The 19,657-nt window shown below is 33.1% G+C and overlaps 2 protein-coding genes across 2 annotated transcripts; one reads left to right on the forward strand and one right to left on the reverse strand.

Annotated features, from left to right (window-relative positions):
* Nucleotides 1-6,329: 6,329 nt before the first annotated feature.
* LOC145308200 (neuroguidin) lies at nucleotides 6,330-12,416 on the reverse strand. Its single transcript, XM_080150250.1, has 8 exons — nucleotides 11,954-12,416; nucleotides 11,435-11,527; nucleotides 9,451-9,543; nucleotides 9,031-9,138; nucleotides 8,541-8,700; nucleotides 8,032-8,133; nucleotides 7,485-7,582; nucleotides 6,330-6,597 (listed from the first exon to the last, which is right to left on the reverse strand). The coding sequence occupies exons 1-8, from the start codon at nucleotides 12,052-12,054 to the stop codon at nucleotides 6,417-6,419; spliced, it is 936 nt and encodes a 311-aa protein (XP_080006376.1). The 5' UTR covers nucleotides 12,055-12,416; the 3' UTR covers nucleotides 6,330-6,416.
* A 3,663-nt stretch (nucleotides 12,417-16,079) lies between these two features.
* Nucleotides 16,080-19,522, forward strand: LOC145308253 (uncharacterized). The gene is made up of 4 exons (XM_080150253.1): nucleotides 16,080-16,907; nucleotides 17,757-18,069; nucleotides 18,545-18,683; nucleotides 19,040-19,522. Exons 1-4 carry the CDS (start codon nucleotides 16,861-16,863, stop codon nucleotides 19,189-19,191), a joined length of 651 nt encoding a protein of 216 aa, XP_080006379.1. The 5' UTR covers nucleotides 16,080-16,860; the 3' UTR covers nucleotides 19,192-19,522.
* The last annotated feature ends 135 nt before the right edge of the window (nucleotides 19,523-19,657 follow it).

The raw sequence follows: 19,657 nt of genomic DNA on the forward strand, positions 1-19,657 counted from the left end.
ACCCCTTGCCCTCCAGGGCTCAAAAAAAACCTAAAAATGAACCTAACCTTAATTTTCTCAGGAACCATTTGACCAACAGAGATGATTTCTTAAACTTATGCTTTTATGCTTATAAATTGAGTTTAAGTTAAGAAGTCACCCCCTTGCCGCCAACCCCTAGCCCCCCGGGGCTCAAAAAACCCTAAAAATGAACCTAACCTTAATTTTCTCAGGAACTATTTGTCCAATAGAGATGATTTCTTAAACTTAAGCTTTTATGCTTATGAACTAAGTTTAAGTTTAGAAATAGCCCCCCTGCTGCCAACCCCTTGCCCCCTGGGGCTAAAAAAAACCCCAAAAATGAACCTAACTTTAATTTAAATTTCTTATTTGAAGAGTTAGAGGTACACTTATTGAACCAAATATGCTTCTATTTGGATGTTATTGACATATCTGCTGAACAAAAATATAATCGGCCTCCAGGTTCAGGTGCTGGAGACAGGAAAAAATTTAAATTTCTTATTTGAAGGTTTACTAATATGAAATTCCGAAATCGACCCACCCTAAGTAAGTTGTATTTTTTGTATTTTTTAACAAATAATTTAATCTGCAAGGTATTTTTTTCAGAGTTCTAAAATGGCGACAATATTGCTCACTGGAGATAAGTAGCTATCATATAGGATAACTTTAGATTTTTTATACCTTGATTAAGTTTCTTGTTGTACATATTTTTCATTTCTATTTAGTAACCTTTCATCTTAATTCAAACATTACACATAAGGATTTGTACCTGTTGAGAAGGCTCCTGGAGCCTGTCGGGAACACATATTGAAGCCGTAAACAATAAATTTGACTATATTATTTACTTTAACCTTATTCTATTTAAATACCTTTCCTCTAAATTTCAAACTAACCATTTTAGATATTCACCTGAACCTGGAGGCCGATTCTAATTTTTTCAGCAGATATGTCAATAACATCCAAAAAGAAGCATATTTGGTTTAATAAGTGTACCTCTAACTCTTTAAATAAGAAATTTTAATTTTCACCTGTCGAGAGTGGACCTGGAGGCCTGCAGCACCTGAACCTGGAGGCCGATTCTAATTTTTTTCAGGAGATATGTCAATAACATCCAAAAAGATGCATATTTGGTTTAATAAGTGTACCTCTAAACCTTCAAATAAGAAATTTAAATTTTTACCTGTCTCCTGAGTGGACCTGGAGGCCTGCAGCACCTGAACCTGTAGGCTGATTATATTTTTGTTCAGCAGATATGTCAATAACATCCAAAAAGAAGCATATTTGGTTCAATAAGTGTACCTCTAACTCTTCAAATAAGAAATTTTAATTAAAGTTAGGTTCATTTTTGGGTTTTTTTTGAGCCCCGGGGGGCAAGGGGTTGGCGGCAGGGGGGCTATTTCTAAACTTAAACTTAGTTCATAAGCATAAAAGCTTAAGTTTAAGAAATCATCTCTATTGGACAAATAGTTCCTGAGAAAATTAAGGTTAGGTTCATTTTTAGGGTTTTTTGAGCCCCGGGGGGCTAGGGGTTGGCGGCGACTTCTTAACTTAAACTCAATTTATAAGCATAAAAGTATATTTTTAAGAAATCATCTCTGTTGGTCAAATGGTTCCTGAGAAAATTAAGGTTAGGTTCATTTTTAGGTTTTTTTGAGCCCCGGAGGGCAAGGGGTTGGCGGCAGGGGGTTGACTTCTAAACAAGAAGTTAGTTTATAAGCATAAAAGCTTAAGTTTAAGAAATCATCTCTGCTGGTCAAATGGTTCCTGAGAAAATTAAGGTTAGGTTCATTTTTAGGGTTTTTTGAGCCCCGGGGGGCTAGTGGTTGGCGGCAGGGGGCGACTTCTAAACTTAAACTTAGTTTATAAGCATAAAAGCTTAAGTTTAAGAAATCATCTCTATTGGTAAAATTGTTCCTGAGAAAATTAAGGTTAGGTTCATTTTTAGAGTTTTTTTGAGTCCCGGAGGGCTAGGGGTTGGTGGCAGGGGGCTGACTTGTAAACTAGAAGTTAGTTTATAAGCATAAAAGCTTAAGTTTAAGAAATCATCTCTGTTGGTCAAATGGTTCCTGAGAAAATTAAGGTTAGGTTCATTTTGAGGGTTTTTTTGAGCCCCGGAGGGCTAGGGGTTGGTGGCAGGGGGGTGACTTCTAAATCAGAAGTTAGTTTATAAGCATAAAAGCTTAAGTTTAAGAAATCATCTCTGTTGGTCAAATGGTTCCTGAGAAAATTAAGGTTAGGTTCATTTTTAGGTTTTTTTTCAGCCCCGGAGGGCAAGGGGTTGGCGGCAGGGGGGTGACTTCTAACCAAGAAGTTAGTTTATAAGCATACAAGCTTAAGTTTAAGAAATCATCTCTGTTGGTCAAATGGTTCCTGAGAAAATTAAGTTTAGGTTCATTTTTAGGGTTTTTTTGAGCCCCGGAGGGCTAGGGGTTGGCGGCAGGGGGGTGACTTCTAAACTAGAAGTTAGTTTATAACCATAAAAGCTTAAGTTTAAGAAATCATCTCTGTTGGTCAAATGGTTCCTGAGAAAATTAAGGTTAGGTTCATTTTTAGGGTTTTTTTGAGCCCCGGAGGGCTAGGGGTTGGTGGCAGGGGGGTGACTTCTAAATCAGAAGTTAGTTTATAAGCATAAAAGCTTAAGTTTAAGAAATCATCACTTTTGGTCAAATGGTTCCTGAGAAAATTAAGGTTAGGTTCATTTTTAGGGGGATTTTGAGCCCCGGGGGGCTAGGGGGTAGGGCTATCCAAAAAATGATTAAAAATCCGTGAAGTACTAACCAAAAGTAAACTTTTATCCCAAATAACCTATAGTCTAACTTTAATACCTAGCCCAATAATCACGGAGTAAGCGAAAGTGTCAAAACTTCCCCCCCCCTTAAATTAGATCAGTTAGACGATTTAACGCTAAGAGAACCAATGAAATGACAGAAAGCAGACGCCGAAGTGGGCCAGATTAATTAGGCTCTGTTAAACGATTTTAAAACCACTAGAACTATTCTTCTAGTCCTATTTTTTACATGATTAAAGTGGTAAAACCCTGCCTGACTAACAAGAAATATACAATAAAACATAAAATTGATAAATAGAAAAGAGAGAAAATAAGTTCATAAAGAGAGTTTAAAAGGTGTCCTAAAGCTTAGAAATTCTTAAATATACAAACGGAATTTGTATTTTTTTACATTAAAATAACTTACGTCCATCATAGCTCCAAAAACTCCATTCTTAATTTTATCCTCTTTATGGGCTTTCTTCATTTCAGTAAGAAATTGGTTATAAAACTGACTGGATTGTTCTCCTGCCATTGCTGATCTAAAGTCAGGTTTATTTCCCTGATTATTTAAACAAATTGATGACTTTATAATGAAAATAATTGTAAGAAGACCCGAAAAACATACAAAAAGTTATTTTTTACATGTGCATGCTGCAGTGTTGTGGATCCGGATCCGCATTTTTTTAAGTCCAAGAATCCGAATCCTGGGGCATAAATTTATGGAAAAATCTACCTAAATTTATATAAAATAGTCACTTACAAATTTTGAAAATCAGACATTCTCGTGATGAGAGTCAATCTTTAAGGTTTAGGCTCAGACTTGAAAATTAAAAGTATTTTTGACTTCGAGATTAAATAATAAATATTTTTTGAAAAATTTGGTTATTTTATTTTTATTGTCCGCACTGACCAAATTTGGAGGATCCGGATCCGCAACACTGGCATGCAGCATGGTAAAATATGATTAACTTTGATTTAATTAGGTAAATGTTAGGGTTGGGCCGGATATCCGGCTGATTTTTAATGCCAAATATCCGGTAATCTGGCTGGATATACCGTAATTTGCCGGATATCGAACGTTGGCCAGGATATCCGTTATTCTGTATCCGGCCCAACCCTAGTATGTTATCAATAAGTTTTCCTTTCCTTCATAGTATGATATAATGTAAATTGACTGACACACAAGATTTCTGAAACATACAAGATCATTAAGTTATAGTAAACAAAAAAAATATATTCTAAAAATATAATTTTAGATATATACAGTATGACCCTCGAAAAAGTATCTTTAAGGGTATACAGCCCTTATTTCTTAATGTATCGTAATAAATAGCATATGTCCTTGTTCTCTGTACATTTCTACACAAGCATATATAAAAAAATTAATTTTACCTCCATTAACACTGGAGATTTTTAGAGCTAAAGTTTTGAAAAAGTGACTGAGCAAAAAGTAACTTTTAACATAAATTGACTTTTTTGGCAAAATTAAGATAGAAATCCTATTATTTTTGTTACTAGCAGAAACTTTATACAAAAATGAAACAAAAAATTTAGGTTTTAAGTTAAAAGTCTTTTTTTACACATATTTTTGAGTCTTTCTTGTGTAATGATATTTTGAAAAACTTACTTATGAGGCAAAATTGTTTTAGATTAAAAAACCAAATAAATCTTTATGAATATAGCAGGAATATTGTTTTTGTTTCATAATCATAACTTTAATAACAAAAAAGTTATAAGGAAAATAAAATTACATTAAAATGATTTTTTAGTCTAAAAAGATTAATTAACCCCCTATTAAGTGATTGAGATGTCAAAAAAGGGGGCGGAGCAACTGTCATAATTAATCCTTTTCTTAAATAAGGGTAAGTAAATAGGCTGAAATTTGCAAATAATCAATTCATTCAGTAGTATTTTTTGCCTTTAAAAATTTATATTTTTTGGTGGAATAAAAAGAAATAATTAGTTACCATGTTTTTCTTTGTTTATCATTCTTCAGTTACCAGAAAGACATAATGTAACCATCCAAAAATAGTGGAAAACAAAAAAAAATTATTTTTCTCAGTCACTTTTTCAAAACTTTAGCTCTAAAAATCTCCGGTGTTAATGGAGGTAAAATAAAAAATTTTATATATGTTTGTGTGGAAATGTACAGAGAACAAGGACATATGCTATTTTTTGTGATACATTAAGAAATAAGGACTGTATACCCTTAAAGATACTTTTTCGAGGGTCATACTGTATAAGTACATTAAACAATAAACTAAATTGCTCATTCTTTTACTAAAATTATTAGTGGAGAAGTTTAGTCTCTACTAGTTTGTACTACATCTTTCAGTCAACGAATAATAGAACGCAGGGACAAGGGAATGATATTCTGACAAACAATTTAAAGGAAAATTTTCCCACCCTTCCCGTTTTCCTCCCCTTCTTACCCACACCTCTTCAGTTAAATGAAATACAATCGCCTAGGGTAACATCCATCAGACAACCAACCCTTTGATTGCACTACATTTGTCTGAGAAGTCCTAACTTTGCATGCATGGTATGAGTTGCGCCTGTTTTGGGCCAAGGCATTCCCCCTAATCTAACTATTTAAGTCGTGCACCTAACATAGCAACAGTAAGAACCATTTTTAACGTCTTTAGTTTCGATTCAATATTTAAATATACAAATTATTGTTCCTGGAAGTGGGTACCTACCTAAATCTAAATCTTTAGCAGATTTAGCCCACCTCCTTCCCTGGTCATCATCCCATAATCTGAGGGTCACAAGTTTCCTCACAATATATTCCATTTCTTTAACTGTGTCATCTCTGTACAACATAGGCTAGTATTTTTTCGTTAAAACTTTTTATATTTAAGTTATTTTATTTATTTTTATGATATTCTAAATTCTAATACCTAAAGTTTAAGCTATAGGTAAAGAAAGCTTCTACAATTATCTAGTTAACTGAGTAGGTACCTGGGTAATTTGCAAATGAAAAAAAAAATACTTTAGTCCAACTTTTTGCAGTAAAGCAACAAAATGTATTAGATTACTGCATTAAAGTTTAGGTACAATGACAAGATGCAATTAGTATTAAATAAAAAAATATTTTTTAGACCTAAAGAAACATCAAAATCATTAACATATTGTTCAAAATATATTTTTTTAAACAAACCATCTGGTTGAAATTTGTTCAATGTTATTTATTATTCTAAAATTGCTGGCCTGTGTATTCCTATTAGAGCTACGATGCCTTTTCCAATAGAAGAAACTAAAATTATTTAAAACAATTTTCAGTGTTGGTTATTTCTTTTTTAAGAGTGTAATTAAATCAGGGTTGGAATATTAAACCCAACCCCCCCAAAAGCTGGTTTTGTAATATGTAATAATTAACGATATTTAAGACGATTTTTCCACTTAATTGCACTTTAAATCGAGATATAAATGGATCTTTAGGCATTCAGTCTGTAATAATAAAAAAATATTGAAAAAGGTGTCAGTGTAATTTTATACATACTTAATTCTCCATCAACAGTTACACTGCCACTCTTAACCCTTTGTACAACAGCCTTCATTTTTATTCTGAAAAAAAATTAAAAAATAAATTTTAGGTACATATAAAAAAAACAACAATTTTATTTATTCATAAAAAATATAAAAATTACATTCTCTTCTTAAATTTGTTGGATTTCTTGCTGCCTTTTCCTTTAGATTTAGTGGATGATTTTCTTTTCTTTCCTTTGCCTTCGCCGCCGTCGTTTTCATCATAAACATTGCGGCCAAAATTAACAACTTCATTTCCGATTGTTGTTGAGGTTTCATAAATATCTCTCTTTCTGCCCCTTAAAGAAAAGAGGTTGATTAATTTTTAAAAATACTATGGGAAGGGGGGGGGGTACTCGACCCCACTATTTTAATTCTAGTTTATAGTTCCACCCCCTAAGAAATTAGTTATAAACCTTCCCGGGACCTGTGAGAAGCTACCCTGTAAAGGAGAACCCGATCGATTCAATTAGCGAGATCCTTCGGTACAAACAAACAGACAGACAGACACCGTTCTAATTTGTATTATAGATTATTATCTAATAAAAAATATCTAATTCGAACATTCCATCCCGTGGTAAAGTTAAAGTCGTTACCTAGTGGAAAAAACTAGTCACTGAAGGTTTGCACAACCCAGTTAAGGTTCAATAAAAGTTAATAGTTTTTAATGAGATGAAATTGTAAAAATTTGGGGGCCAGTACAGGAATAAGATATAGCCAACAAGCGAAATCAATCTGAAATAATATTTGGGGAGCAGATAAAAAGGTCGGCAATTCTACTATACGTTGCCCCCGGCCCCCAATTATAGTTGAAAATCACGTTTGGTTCCGTGATTTTTTTCTCGAATTGATTTCGTTGTTGGTATAAGCTAGGACCAATATAATTCACAATTCAATGCCTTACCACCTTATATTTATTAAGAGGTAAACAAGGATGACAACATCCAAAAGTAGCGAAGCTAAAAAATTACGGATTGATGTCCGGAAATTTTAATGAATCTTAGTAAAAATATATGAAGAATGTCAACATAATTAATCCCTGAAAATTTCAGCTCTCTATCTTTTATAGGAGCCGAGAAAATCAAGTTTACCCCTTTCTGTCTCTGACAGACTGACAAACAGAACGGATTTTTCGAATTTTAGAGTAGCTTCGCTAATAACAATGAAATAGAAATAGCTAGCTTACTTTTCTTTTTTCGTTGTTCTAAATCTGATGAAATTATCTTCTTCAAAGCGAGTTCTTTCTTGATCTTCATCAATCTTCCTCTTTTTCATTGTACCAGCCTGAAACCATTATAGGTAATTTTTGTTGGAATTCATATATCTTTTCTCTCAGATGATTCTAATTTGGCGGAGACAGAAAAACATCCTTTACGGGGGAGGGGGGGGGGGTTGTGAATAGGCAATATTATAAAAAATACATTTTAGTAAGGGTAATTCACACCCACCCATCCAAATAAGATTTATCACCCGTCCCTATACCCCTACTAAAAAAAACTGGGACATCCTCTAGATTGAGATTGAGATATATCTGTTCTACATTTAAAGCGTGTCTGTACGTCCGTAAAAGATAGATAGAATTTTTGTTTATTATTTTATTTTAATTGTAATTGTTTGTGTTCGTTAGTTCTCATCTGTTGAACTTCGCTTTATCATCGTTTTTAAATAGTATTATCAAAAAAGGGAATTTTTGTGAGAAAAAAATATAAATAGGTAATATGTAATTTATTTACCCTGTTAGAAACTTCTTCAGGGATATCCAGGTACTGTTCTTTGATACTGTCCATAATAGATCTTGATAGCATGTGCTTCTTTTTCTTCTCACCCAGCTTCTCCTAAAACATTCGTAAACAATTTATTACATTGATAATAAACAAGTACCTGTCCTTTATAATTTGGCTTTTAGTTGCTGGGTATTTCTTAAGAGATAAACGGAGATGACAACTTAATCTTTTAACAACTAGGTAGTAAGTTAAGTAAAATACTGAAAAATGAATAATTTCTATGATTTTAGGCTGCCATAAATTTTATCAACATGGGATATGTCTAGAGCTGTAGCACTCTGGAGAGGAAAGTAGATTCAAAATTCAATATTGCTTTCTCATTGTCATTGCTTGAGCATGAATTGTTTTTTTGTGTGTTTATGACCAAAACTGTAGGGTTTATATTGAAAAAAAGTAAAGCGATTATTTTATTAACACCCTTTAACACCGCTAACGCCGACCACCGCCATTTCACTTACCGGATCTGCCGTCTTGTCATCCTGGAAGAATTGTGGAACATTGCGAGTAGGTTTATACACGCCATCCCTCTTCCTTCCAGCAGTGCCCGCCTTCTCTTCTTCATCATCACCCTCCTCCTCCTCCAGCTTCGACATCAGGCCAGAAGGATTAGGCTTGAACCTGGAAATTTTAAAATTTAATTTAGTTCAGAAAAGAATCCTACATTAACTATTCACGAGTGAATTAAAGCTGAGTAGCTTCGCTAATAAAAAATAAAGAGAAAATGTACATCCCCAATAATGATAAACAACATAACCCCTTCCTTAGATTAATAGTTAAAAAGTTTGAACACTACTAGTTAGGAACCGACAAATGAAAATTCAATGAAAGTACCCTTAGTTTTGGAGCATTTAAGTTTACACCATGAAACTTTCGGTACAAGTCTAATTAATAGTTGAATGTCCCTTTCTCCCCCCTGGGAGTTTCCTCACTTCTAATATAAGGACCAACCTTAAAGGATCATTTTTGTCTATAGTACCACTCTCTGCAATGTTGACAAGTTTGTCAATTTGGTAGCGCAGCTTCTGGTCAATTGGACGCACCTTCTCCAGCACGGTTCTATAAATAAAGATAATGTTTAAAATGTTTTATTATTCATTTATTAAGAGGTGGGATATACTTAGAGATCACGACGCGATAAAATACTTCAATTTATGGCTATTGTCTATCATTTTTATTGACTTATCATTACTTATATCAAACACAATGGATAGTAAAAAAGGTACTCAAAATAGAAAAAATTTACAACAGCAAAAGAATATTTAAAACTGTTTCAAGAATGCCATATAAGAATTTTACCTTCCCAGAATTTTTCTAAATTTTTTACGTGATCTCTGAATAGTTCTCTTTACTTTTTGTTTTGTTTTGTACCTGATTTCTACTAATCTATCAATTGCCTTTTCTCCTTCTAATTCTTGTCCATGACATTTTCTTAGCATCAGTAGACCAAGATTTGATGAATAACTAAAAAAAATTATCAAATGATTTATTATATATATTATCAGGGTGGTTGGAGATATTGGGCTGTTTATTACACTAGTCCCCAAAGTTTTACATTAACGTTTTCTTATTTGTTGGTTTAACATATAGGGGACTGTATTAAAGGGAGTGGACGGTTGTGACTGTTTATGAATCCAAAACCATTAAAGCAACTGCCATACCAAATTTGAATTTCAGTGCTGTAACTCTTTTTTTTAGTTGAGTTCCTTTGACTTTTAGTTTTGGTTTCAAGAAGTGTCACAACCGCCTCTCCCTTTGGATTGGTTGGTTCATTGAGTTAAGATTCCAAATGTTTTAACCACTAACTGCAATCAATCTGAGGTGCAATTTTGTTAGGTATCATTATTGGGCATGTAATTGTACAATGTACATCAATTTATCGGCCATTGTCTTGTCCCTTTAGATCCATGATATAGGTATTATTCTTTTAAAAATATTATACTTATTATCTACAGGGAGTAAGGGAGAGGACAATGGGCAATTAATTCAATTTAAGAGGGTTCGCTGAAAAGCAATGAAAACCAGATTTTTCAAGAAAATTTTACCAAAATTGTAAAGGGATCATGGTAACCTAATTTAGAACAAAATTAGTTCTAAGAAAAAAATCATTTACTTGAAAATTAAATTATTAACACATCACAATGTAGTAAACATTCTGTAATTAATCACTAGAAAAATCTTGTTTAGAACTACCTCAACCCTTCTGATATATTTATAACTGACCCCTAAACTCAAGCGGTTCTTAGATTATTGTTGTTGTTTTGGCTGTTCAAAGTCAGTTTCTGGTCCGGGTTGTCATCAGTAGGGTGAGGGGGGGGGGGGGCGTGGGCTTATGGTGGGGGCTCTGGAGGGGGGCGTTGGAGGGGAGGAAGGCTGGTGAAACTTGGATGAGAGGAGAGGAAGGCAGCTACATGGGTGGGATTTTGCCAGAGGTCCATAGGAGTAAGATTTGTAGGATTATTTGGGCATGAAAAGAGGTGCTGGACTGTTTCTGGGGTAGGATTAGCAGGACAGAATGGGCAGTTGGGGGTAAGAGAAGCGTTGATGGAATGGAGGTAGCTTTGGAGTTTAGGACAATAGTTGGATCTTAATTGGGAGAGGATGGTTCTGTAGTGCCTTGGGAGTTGGATTTCGGATTTCTCTCTCTCTCTCTTAGATTATTTAATACATAAATATTATAGTAGAGTTTCTATACATGAAAAGACATTTTCTTGGGAAAAAATATTTGTTAAAACCAGCGATAAATAACAAACTTTTCTGTCTGCATATTCAAAACTAGCTCAGCTAGTTAGCAGGGCATTGATGCGCAAGTCCCCAAAATCAGTAAGAATCTGCTGTATTCGTGCACATTCCCTTTAAGCCAGTCCCCAAAGTCTGAGACTTCTTAAAAATTGAATATTCGATCCATTGTCCCCTCCCTTACTCCCTGTATTATCTACCTATTTATTTTATACAGAAACCAAAAAAAAATTTCCTTGTAACTCATTTAAATTAAAATGTTAGGTATTTGGAAAATGTGCTGTGCATATCAGAACTATAAAGCTATTATTTTCAAGCTTAGCGTCCTTCACTCAGCAACTCAATATTTAGGCGTAAAATAAATCAATCCTTAAGTACATAAAAATAATAGGAGGAAAGGTTTGGATACTGTCCATAAAAACCAATGAATTCAGATTGATTACCAACCAAAAAATTTGAAATTGATGAATTGCCTATCCCTGGAGCTGAATTGTTAATTATTTTCTAATCTTTGTGTGTTATGAGAATACTGGATTATAATGCTGGGTCTTGGATGATAAAAAATCTGCAAAGTACACAACAACAACACATAAAATACATCTTTAGCTTACGATACCTTGCAAGAAGTCTGTTCTTTATGTCCAGAAAACTTATTCCTTCTGTAGGTGGTTTCGCTTTCACAAAATCTATAATATCTTCAACACAGAATCTAAACAATTAAAATTATTTTGCGGAAAACTTGTCAACTTTTCTTATTTTTGGTGTAAATTCCTAATACTGGGCAAGCAGTCTGAGATGTTTTTAGGGAGTATTGGCTTTTTTGTTTTGATAAACTGGACATACATGAATAATTCAAGCATAAAAATTCAATGTTATGATGATAGTTATTTCTAACATCGTATTATAGACATTTTTCCGCGGATAGTAAATATATTATCATACCAGTTTTCTTAGTTCAAGGCCGAAGGCCTGGGCCAAAAAAACAGGAATTAATTTTATGAATTTTTATTAATTTTTCTTGGAAAATTATCTTGTATAATACGATACAATGTATGATCGTTCAGTGTGGCTCGGAACCGGTTCTAATCCAGTGGATATTAATTGGATTTCCAGAGCCACAATGAAAAATATCTACCTGGCAGATCTGGCACCCTGTGATATTTCTCTCAACAGTTTCTCCATCTCCTTCGCATCATTTTCTATTTTGGCGGATTCACTTTCGTTTAACATTGTCATGATGTTTTTTATCTGAAATTACATACCTAGGTATTTTTGTTTGTTTTAAATTTTGATGTAAAAATAGGGTCGCTTGTATTGAAAAGTAAGTAGCATAGCTCATTGGAAGAAAGTCATTTATTACATTTTATATTTTGATGTTTACTGTACTAACATAAAAGATAATTAAAATTTTCAGGACAACCAGAATGATGTGAAAGAAAGGAAATACAAACCTATCCTATTGTAATATAAAGTAAAAAGGATTTATTGTCTGAACCTAAAGATCTAAAAAAAATTATAAGTAAAAATGGGTTGTACTTCATAGGAGAGCTTTGTATTTATCTACGAGACAGACCAACAGTATTGACTTATGAAGCAGCAATGCTTTTACTATATAATGTAATTCTTCAATTCTTCTCTTCATTGTAGTCTTGTTTTCAATTCTTGGACTTCGTAGGTTCGTTGACATATGAGGTATTCTGATACTAAATGATGTAATACTTCTCTTGATTTTGAAGTGGTCTTTAATTCTTAGATTTGTTGATGTTGATGTTTTTTACTTCTTCAGAATTTATCCACAAAGGCCTCTGCAAGCTGACTCCTATATCTACGCTAATATCTCTTTTTTAAAAGCGAAGCTTTTCTATAAAGGGGGAGGGGTTAATGCAACCATCTCGTAATCAAGGATTAAATCAGAAGTTAGTTGCGAAACTTGACATGAGTAATCCTTGGTAGGTCTATTTTCCTTAAATTGAACAAAAAGTTGAAAAAGTAACGGCTAACAGCTCGGCCGTTAAGCCGTTTTTTGCTATTTTTTGGACAAATCTGTCATAAATTACGTAGGAATCAACTTTTTAAAACATATTTTTGCTTTAAATCATGGGAAAACTACCCAAAACTATCTTTTAAATTTCTAGTATTAGCAAATACTGGCTAGAAACTTTTGAAAACATTTTTGAGCGGCAAAGAGTATTATGTGGAGATAGGTTTCGTGACATTTGCCCTGAATAGAGCCAAAAAATGGATAAACGACTGAGCCGCCAGCCGTTACTTTTACAACTTTTTGTTCAATTTAGGGAAAATAAACCTATCAAGGATTACTCATGCCAAGTTTTGTAACGAAATTCGGATTATAAGTGCCATTTAGTCATTGATTACTAGATGGTTGCATTAACCCCCCCCCCCCTAGGGTCGGCCCTCCGTACATCCTTCCGTAACAGATAGCTTGTTTTGTAAATTTAGGCATCTTAGAATTCTCCTATCGATTTCAAACTTTGCATGAAGATTTCTGTGGTATTTAGGTACGATTTAGAAAGCGTAGCAACTTATAATCGTTACCAGAATGTCCGTATGTCCTTTTTTATCTTGTTTATTTTTAACTTAATGTAAGTAATTCTTAAATAGTATTCAATTGTATTTAAGAAGTTTTGCAACAAATTTACTTATGATTTTCAAAAAAAACACTTTTCAGTTCTGACACTCTACAAGGGTTAATGTTCGTTTGTCCTACCTTTTCAGAGCTTCGCTTCTATGGATGTTGTTTAAAAGGTTTTAAATCTTATGCCAAACATCTCAGTATTAATCGTATTTAGGGTTAACAAAGAAGTAAATAAAACTACAAAATATTTGAAGAGTTTGACTTAATTAATATGCCTTAGGGTTATTAAGAGAAAGCTGTTTTACTACATTATGAATTAACAAGGGATAGGTAAATGAAAGATATATAACAATCAATATTAGTATAAAAAAATGTCTAAAATATATTTATTTGTCATTTGCGTATCCCTGTATCCTAGAAATTACCGCTAACCATCAACTTTATTATTTATCCAAAATATTTGCTAACAAAAATACTAATTGGGCAACGGAAAAAAAACTTTTAAATCCAAAATTTCTATATGAAAACAATATATGTTTCTCATACACTGATACTAAGCAATTTTAATATCATGAAATATTTCTTTACATATTTTGTTGATAGCGGCTAAACCTCTAGCATGTTGGAGAGAAAGCAGTAAAATTGACTTAAACTAAAATAGCCTAAAACCATCGACGGACCTATTTGAATCTTCCCACAAATGAAAAACTCTTAAACAGGATACCTAAGCCTAAATCCTTTAGTTTTAATTCATTAACATATTTTTCAGCTAATTTTAACTAACTTGCACGTTTAAATTTGCTTGTTTCAATTTAAGCAATATAAAGTTATAGGTTGTTAAAACCCGGATTTTAGTTTAATGCAACCTGCCACAAAATATAGAAGGAAGCAAATACATACATTCAAAAGTTGGGAAGCTGAAACTAAATCTATTCACTTACAAAATTTCATCTGTTACAAATGAATAGGATAAGTAGACGTACTTACATAAACTTAGCGAATGAGCCACTAGAATCTAGGGAGTATGTATTTAAAGGAGGAGGGGGTGGGAAGAAAATAGCTTAAACCAACCATCCCATAACCTATTTAAAGCTTTCCTGAAATTAACAATTCAAAGAGATTATGGCTAGGGAGAATTTCATATAAAACTATTTTTAAAAGCAAAGCTTTTTTATAATTAGGGTCGGTCCATCCGAACGTCCGTCCGTCATTAATTCAACATGTTAAAATTGTTTTATTTATTTCAAACTTTGCACGATAACTCATATAACAATTCGATAGTTTTAGTGTTCGTGTTTTCTTTCTGATTTTAGAGCTTCTCTTTTATGGATGTTGCCATCATTGTTCTTTTTGAGAGTTTAAAAAAGAATGAAAACCTAAAACAGTATTTCCTCAACAAGGTGACATATGGTTTCATCCTCCCAACTGAACAAATAGATAAACACGCATATGAAGCAACATGGACCCGGATGAGTTTTTAAGTTGCTAAAATTCAAACATAATTACTTTTATGCCAAGAAAAGGGGAGTGAGGTTTATGCAGGTACTAAGGGATAAGTAAACGGACCTAAAACTATGATGATCAGGAATTTGCGTAGACACAACATTAACGCATTTAAATGGCTTAGATGATTTATGTCCTTCCATTTTAACCCTAATAACCTTACTTGAAATAATAAAAATTAAACCAATTTGCTAAATCGAAGTCCCCAATGCAAAGCAAATTGAAAAGCAAATAAATATTTGCTTGAACTTAAATTTTCAAGGTTTGGTAAAAAAAATCAGCCGTTTAAATCAACATGTATCATAGTTTAACTCCTTTACCATAAGAAAGTAAAAAAAAAATTTTAAGAACAAAGAATAGTTATTTCTATCAAAGTATTATAAACAGCTTACCGCGGATACTAAATGTAATTATAGGATAAAAACCAGTTTTTTAGCCCTGAGATGCCGAAGGCATGGGCCATTATTTTTCACATATTTACCTATTTCTTTATTACGGGGTAAATCAGGTCTTATAATAAAGATAGGAAGATATAAAGGGGAGGAGGGGGTGGTTTGTAATAATAATCTGTACTGCCAATTAACATTTACGTCAAAGTCGCATAGTAACACGTACTATTTCTTAAACTAGTAGCTCTGTTTCTAGCCTCTCGGGATTTCGTAACCCCCCCCCCCCCCCTCAGGGGGTTCCCTCCTAATTAAAGATTGTCAAAATATCCTGGTTTGTAATGATTTGGGGAATTCCAAATTATTTAAAATAAAATTTACTGTTATTCAAAGAACGTATTATGCTTAACCTAGAGTAATACCATAAATAATAAGCGATGTAAAGAAAAATGCCTCGACAATTAATAGGCCAACTTTGTTGTTTAATCCCCTAAAACATATAACTCATTACTTCTTTTTATTTTAATGCTACTTTTATAATATATTATATAGATCTTCCCAAATAAAAATTAAATTTCTTACAACAAAACATGGATGTTATAGGGCCTTTTAAGATCTTATTTCACCAAAAGAGACCCTATATTAATTATAATGTAATATCAAATTGAGTAAACTTGAAGACAATCCAAAATAAATTAAACTTTTGTACACCTATCTTCATAAGAATAATTTTTGTATAAAAGCATCATTTGTGTTACAATATACTCCAATTGCGTTAAGACTGTCAAAGAATGAACATCTCAAGCTAATATGTAAACATAACTTTAAAGCATTCCTTATAAAAACAAATAATAAATTAATTAAACTGAAATTAAGTTTTGTTATGCATGGAAAAGTGAAATTTTTTGGGGTTAAGTGAACTTTGAACATCACCTATATTCCCCCCTTTCCCCTTTTAAATACTCCCTTAAAAACAACCATTTTCTTGTAAACAACTTTCCCTTTTACCTTTTGAAACATGGCTAACCTTGCCTACCCCGCGACGAGCCCTCATTCCCACCTATTCCTTATTTTATTTGATATAGACACTGACAGCCTGATTCTTTCCCAAATTTCTTTGGGCTACTTTCGCCTGCCCTAATTTCTCTCTATATATCATCTTTTATTGCCTAACTATGGTCCATAAGAAAATATTACAAAACTAAGTTTAATATAGTTAACCAATTTTATAAAATAGTTAACTTAAAAGTGGTTTGCTCCCAAAATTGCAAAAGGTTAGCAAAGACTTTTTTTTCAGAATTGTGGTTGTGAAAATTTACATATAAGTTTGTGCCCAGGCGCACGCACAGTAGTAGTAACCACTCAACATTCATTCAGATCAGACGTGTGTGTTTGATTCCGTGTGCATATGTGTTAGTGTGTCTTAAAGCCATAACACACACACACACACACCCATACGGCCCGCGCACGCACGCAACTAATATTATACTATTTTCTTTTTGTGCTTTCTCAGTGGACAGAAGTTATTAAAGAAGGTGGAAGCATAAATACAAGAATATGCGGACAGTCTGGCTTTTAAGTTTGTCTGCAGCATCATTCATCAGGCAATTATTATTTTATAACATGTAGTTTTTATAAAAGTAAAAGTTTAATTGAAGAGTATACCCTATAGTGTGTCTGAATGTGAAAGGAGAAAGTTGTATCCACTTGAATCTTACACAAGTTATATCTTGACTTTATATGTACTTCTCAATAACAATACAAGTAATAATTTTGTTATTTACATACAAAATAACCTGATATTCTAATGTGTTTATAATAAAAGGTATGAAGTAAAATAAGAAGCAATAATTTTAATGTATGAAAAATTAAGTCAACTTATCTAAAACCTTTGCTGATTTTAAAGCAAAGTACACTTAAAAAAAAATAGATTGACCAAAAGTTTATGCCTAAATTGTTTGACTTTTTGTTTTAAAGTATTGCCAATAAGTCATACTCCAAATAAGTTTAGTAATATGCCGCTAAAAAGATAAAATTTTAAGTTTTTGATTAACTAAATATGCACAGACAAATACTAAACTTCCCTGAAATTCCACACAACTTAATACTTTATAGCATAGGATAAGAATTGAGATATTATTTTGTAGAGGGATAAAGTGACTCAAAAATCAGCATGTGACGCCATAAAAAATGAGGGAGATGAGAGAAGTGGGAAAGAAAACCCATAAAAAAAGATGAAAAATCCCTCATTTTTATGACGTCACATGGCTGATTTTGAGTCACTTTGTCTCTTAACTATTATTTTGTAAATATCCTAAAATTTATATAATGTCTGACAACAACTTAGATATTTTTGTTATTATTTCTTGTTAGGAGATTATTGGGTTAAAATAAGTTTTAAATTAAGCTAATGAGGTTTTTTGATAAAATATTAAACAAAATTTTTACTTTAGTGTTACCAACGGCCAAGATGATTCAGCTGCCTGGCTGGCAGTTATCAACGGTGAACAAGAACAGCCTATTGTCCCCCAACAACCTATAGCACCTCAACAGCCAATTGTGCCTCGGCCACCTCCACCTGTAGGTGGCAGACGAAGTCAGCTGTCGGCCCCTCCCCCTCTTCGCAACCAGCCTCCCCTACAGCCTGCAGTGAGGCCACAAAGACCACGCCCCTTGCCTGGCAGAAGGCCGCCCCCTCCTCAAAAGAGTCCGCCCCCTCCTCAAAAGAGTGGAGGCATCATAGATGGCATTAGGGATACTATTACAGTAAGTTATTTACTACCAGCGAGAGAGGGGACAATGGGCTATTTATTTTACTAGTCCCAAAGTTTTATTACAGCTCTCTCCCATTCGTTGGCTTAACAACTTTGGGGACTAAAGTGAATTTTGATTGATTGTTTTATTAAATTGATTCAACGATTCAACCACTAATCTTAATCTATGGAAGGGATAGTTTTGTGTATTATCATTGGGGATGTACATCAATTTAGCTATTGTCTTAGATCCCTGAGTAGAAATATTTAGATTTAACCATTTAAGGGTGGGGGGGGAGGGGGAGACTCAAAACCATTAATCTATATTGTCATTGTAATCTCCATTTTCTTAATCAACTTAACAAATAATGTATTGAAGTAACATTTCTTTTTATTTAAAATAAACAGGAGAAAGAATTCAATTAGACACTGAATTTGTCCTCTTTCCCACACCCCCTCAAAAAAATCTAAATTCAACAATTTTTAAGGGTGCTGTAGGAGATTTGAACTGCGCAGCCCAGAACTTATATGCTGAGGACAAACTGGAGGATCCAGCTTTCATCAATTATCAGATGCAATGTCTCCTGGACAGAGGGGAGTGTGATGACATTGGAAACCTTGTCAAACGTAAGTTCATATTCAAAAATATCAAAAAATTAAGCAGCTAAGAGGACATATTAATATTAGTTAGAGGGATAATGATTTATATTCCTTTTTTCCCCAATCCCTGTCTTTAAGTTCACTAATAAATTGGGGGCGAAAGGGACATTGGATGCTTTATCAAATCTTGATTGGTTAGTTCAAACTAGCAGAGTACAAATAATTCAATCAATAATTATAATCTAAAAAGTTTTTTTGACCTCTCCCAATAATAGTTGAGGATCAGACCAATTAAAGTAAAACGAAAGGATATTTATCTGATTGGAACTCTTGCTATAAATAACAGCAAAAATTCATTTGTCAATCTTAATATAATTTTTTAGGCATGGCTCCCGATATTATTCGTGGAGGTTGTCCTCCCCCTTGTGACGAATGCAAGAAGAAACAAATCCAAAAAGTGATGGCCACCCTTTCCAGAAAATATCCAAAGCAATTCCATGACATGCTCAAAAAGTTTGGAAACAAAAGATTCTAATAAGCTCTCAGTCAAAATTCTCTAATTTATGTGTGTGTTATTTTAATTAAATAATGTTCTATGGATAAATTGTAAAAATCAAATGATTTTCATCAAAATTATTCTATGGAATAATTTTTCATTAGAAGTATAAATGTATTTAGTTTAAACTCCAAAGATAAGGGAAAGTTGGTGCACAAAAAATACAGCAAAATTTTACCAATATTTGTTAAACAAATATTCATTCTAACATTCCTTTATCTCTGGAGTATTTTCACGTCTTGCCATATTTATATATTTTATAGTTATTGTAACATTCTTCCAAAATAAAAACAATAAAATTTGAAAAGAAGTAGTTTTTTGAAGAATATTTTTAAATGAAGGTAAATATCAAAGTAAGGTTATGTTATATTGGAAACTGGATAGCCCGCAGGTTTATGGCACAGCAGGTATAGGCCCCGAAGAATCAGGGCTCCTGGCAGGGGTT

Source organism: Acartia tonsa, chromosome 2 (genome assembly GCF_053477335.1).
Source record: "Acartia tonsa isolate MP-2025a chromosome 2, ASM5347733v1, whole genome shotgun sequence".
NCBI lineage: Eukaryota > Metazoa > Arthropoda > Copepoda > Calanoida > Acartiidae > Acartia > Acartia tonsa.

Bases quoted from the DNA above. Each gene is read 5' to 3' on its own strand.
- LOC145308253 (XM_080150253.1), top strand. From the start codon at position 16,861: ATGCGGACAGTCTGGCTTTTAAGTTTGTCTGCAGCATCATTCATCAG. The intron at 18,070-18,544 runs GTAAGTTATTTA...ACAATTTTTAAG, and splicing joins GCATTAGGGATACTATTACA to GGTGCTGTAGGAGATTTGAA. The intron at 18,684-19,039 runs GTAAGTTCATAT...ATAATTTTTTAG, and splicing joins CATTGGAAACCTTGTCAAAC to GCATGGCTCCCGATATTATT.
- LOC145308200 (XM_080150250.1), bottom strand. From the start codon at position 12,054: ATGACAATGTTAAACGAAAGTGAATCCGCCAAAATAGAAAATGATGCG. The intron at 7,583-8,031 runs GTAAATAAATTA...TAATGGTTTCAG, and splicing joins CTGAAGAAGTTTCTAACAGG to GCTGGTACAATGAAAAAGAG. The intron at 6,598-7,484 runs GTAAGCTAGCTA...CTTTTCTTTAAG, and splicing joins AGAACAACGAAAAAAGAAAA to GGGCAGAAAGAGAGATATTT.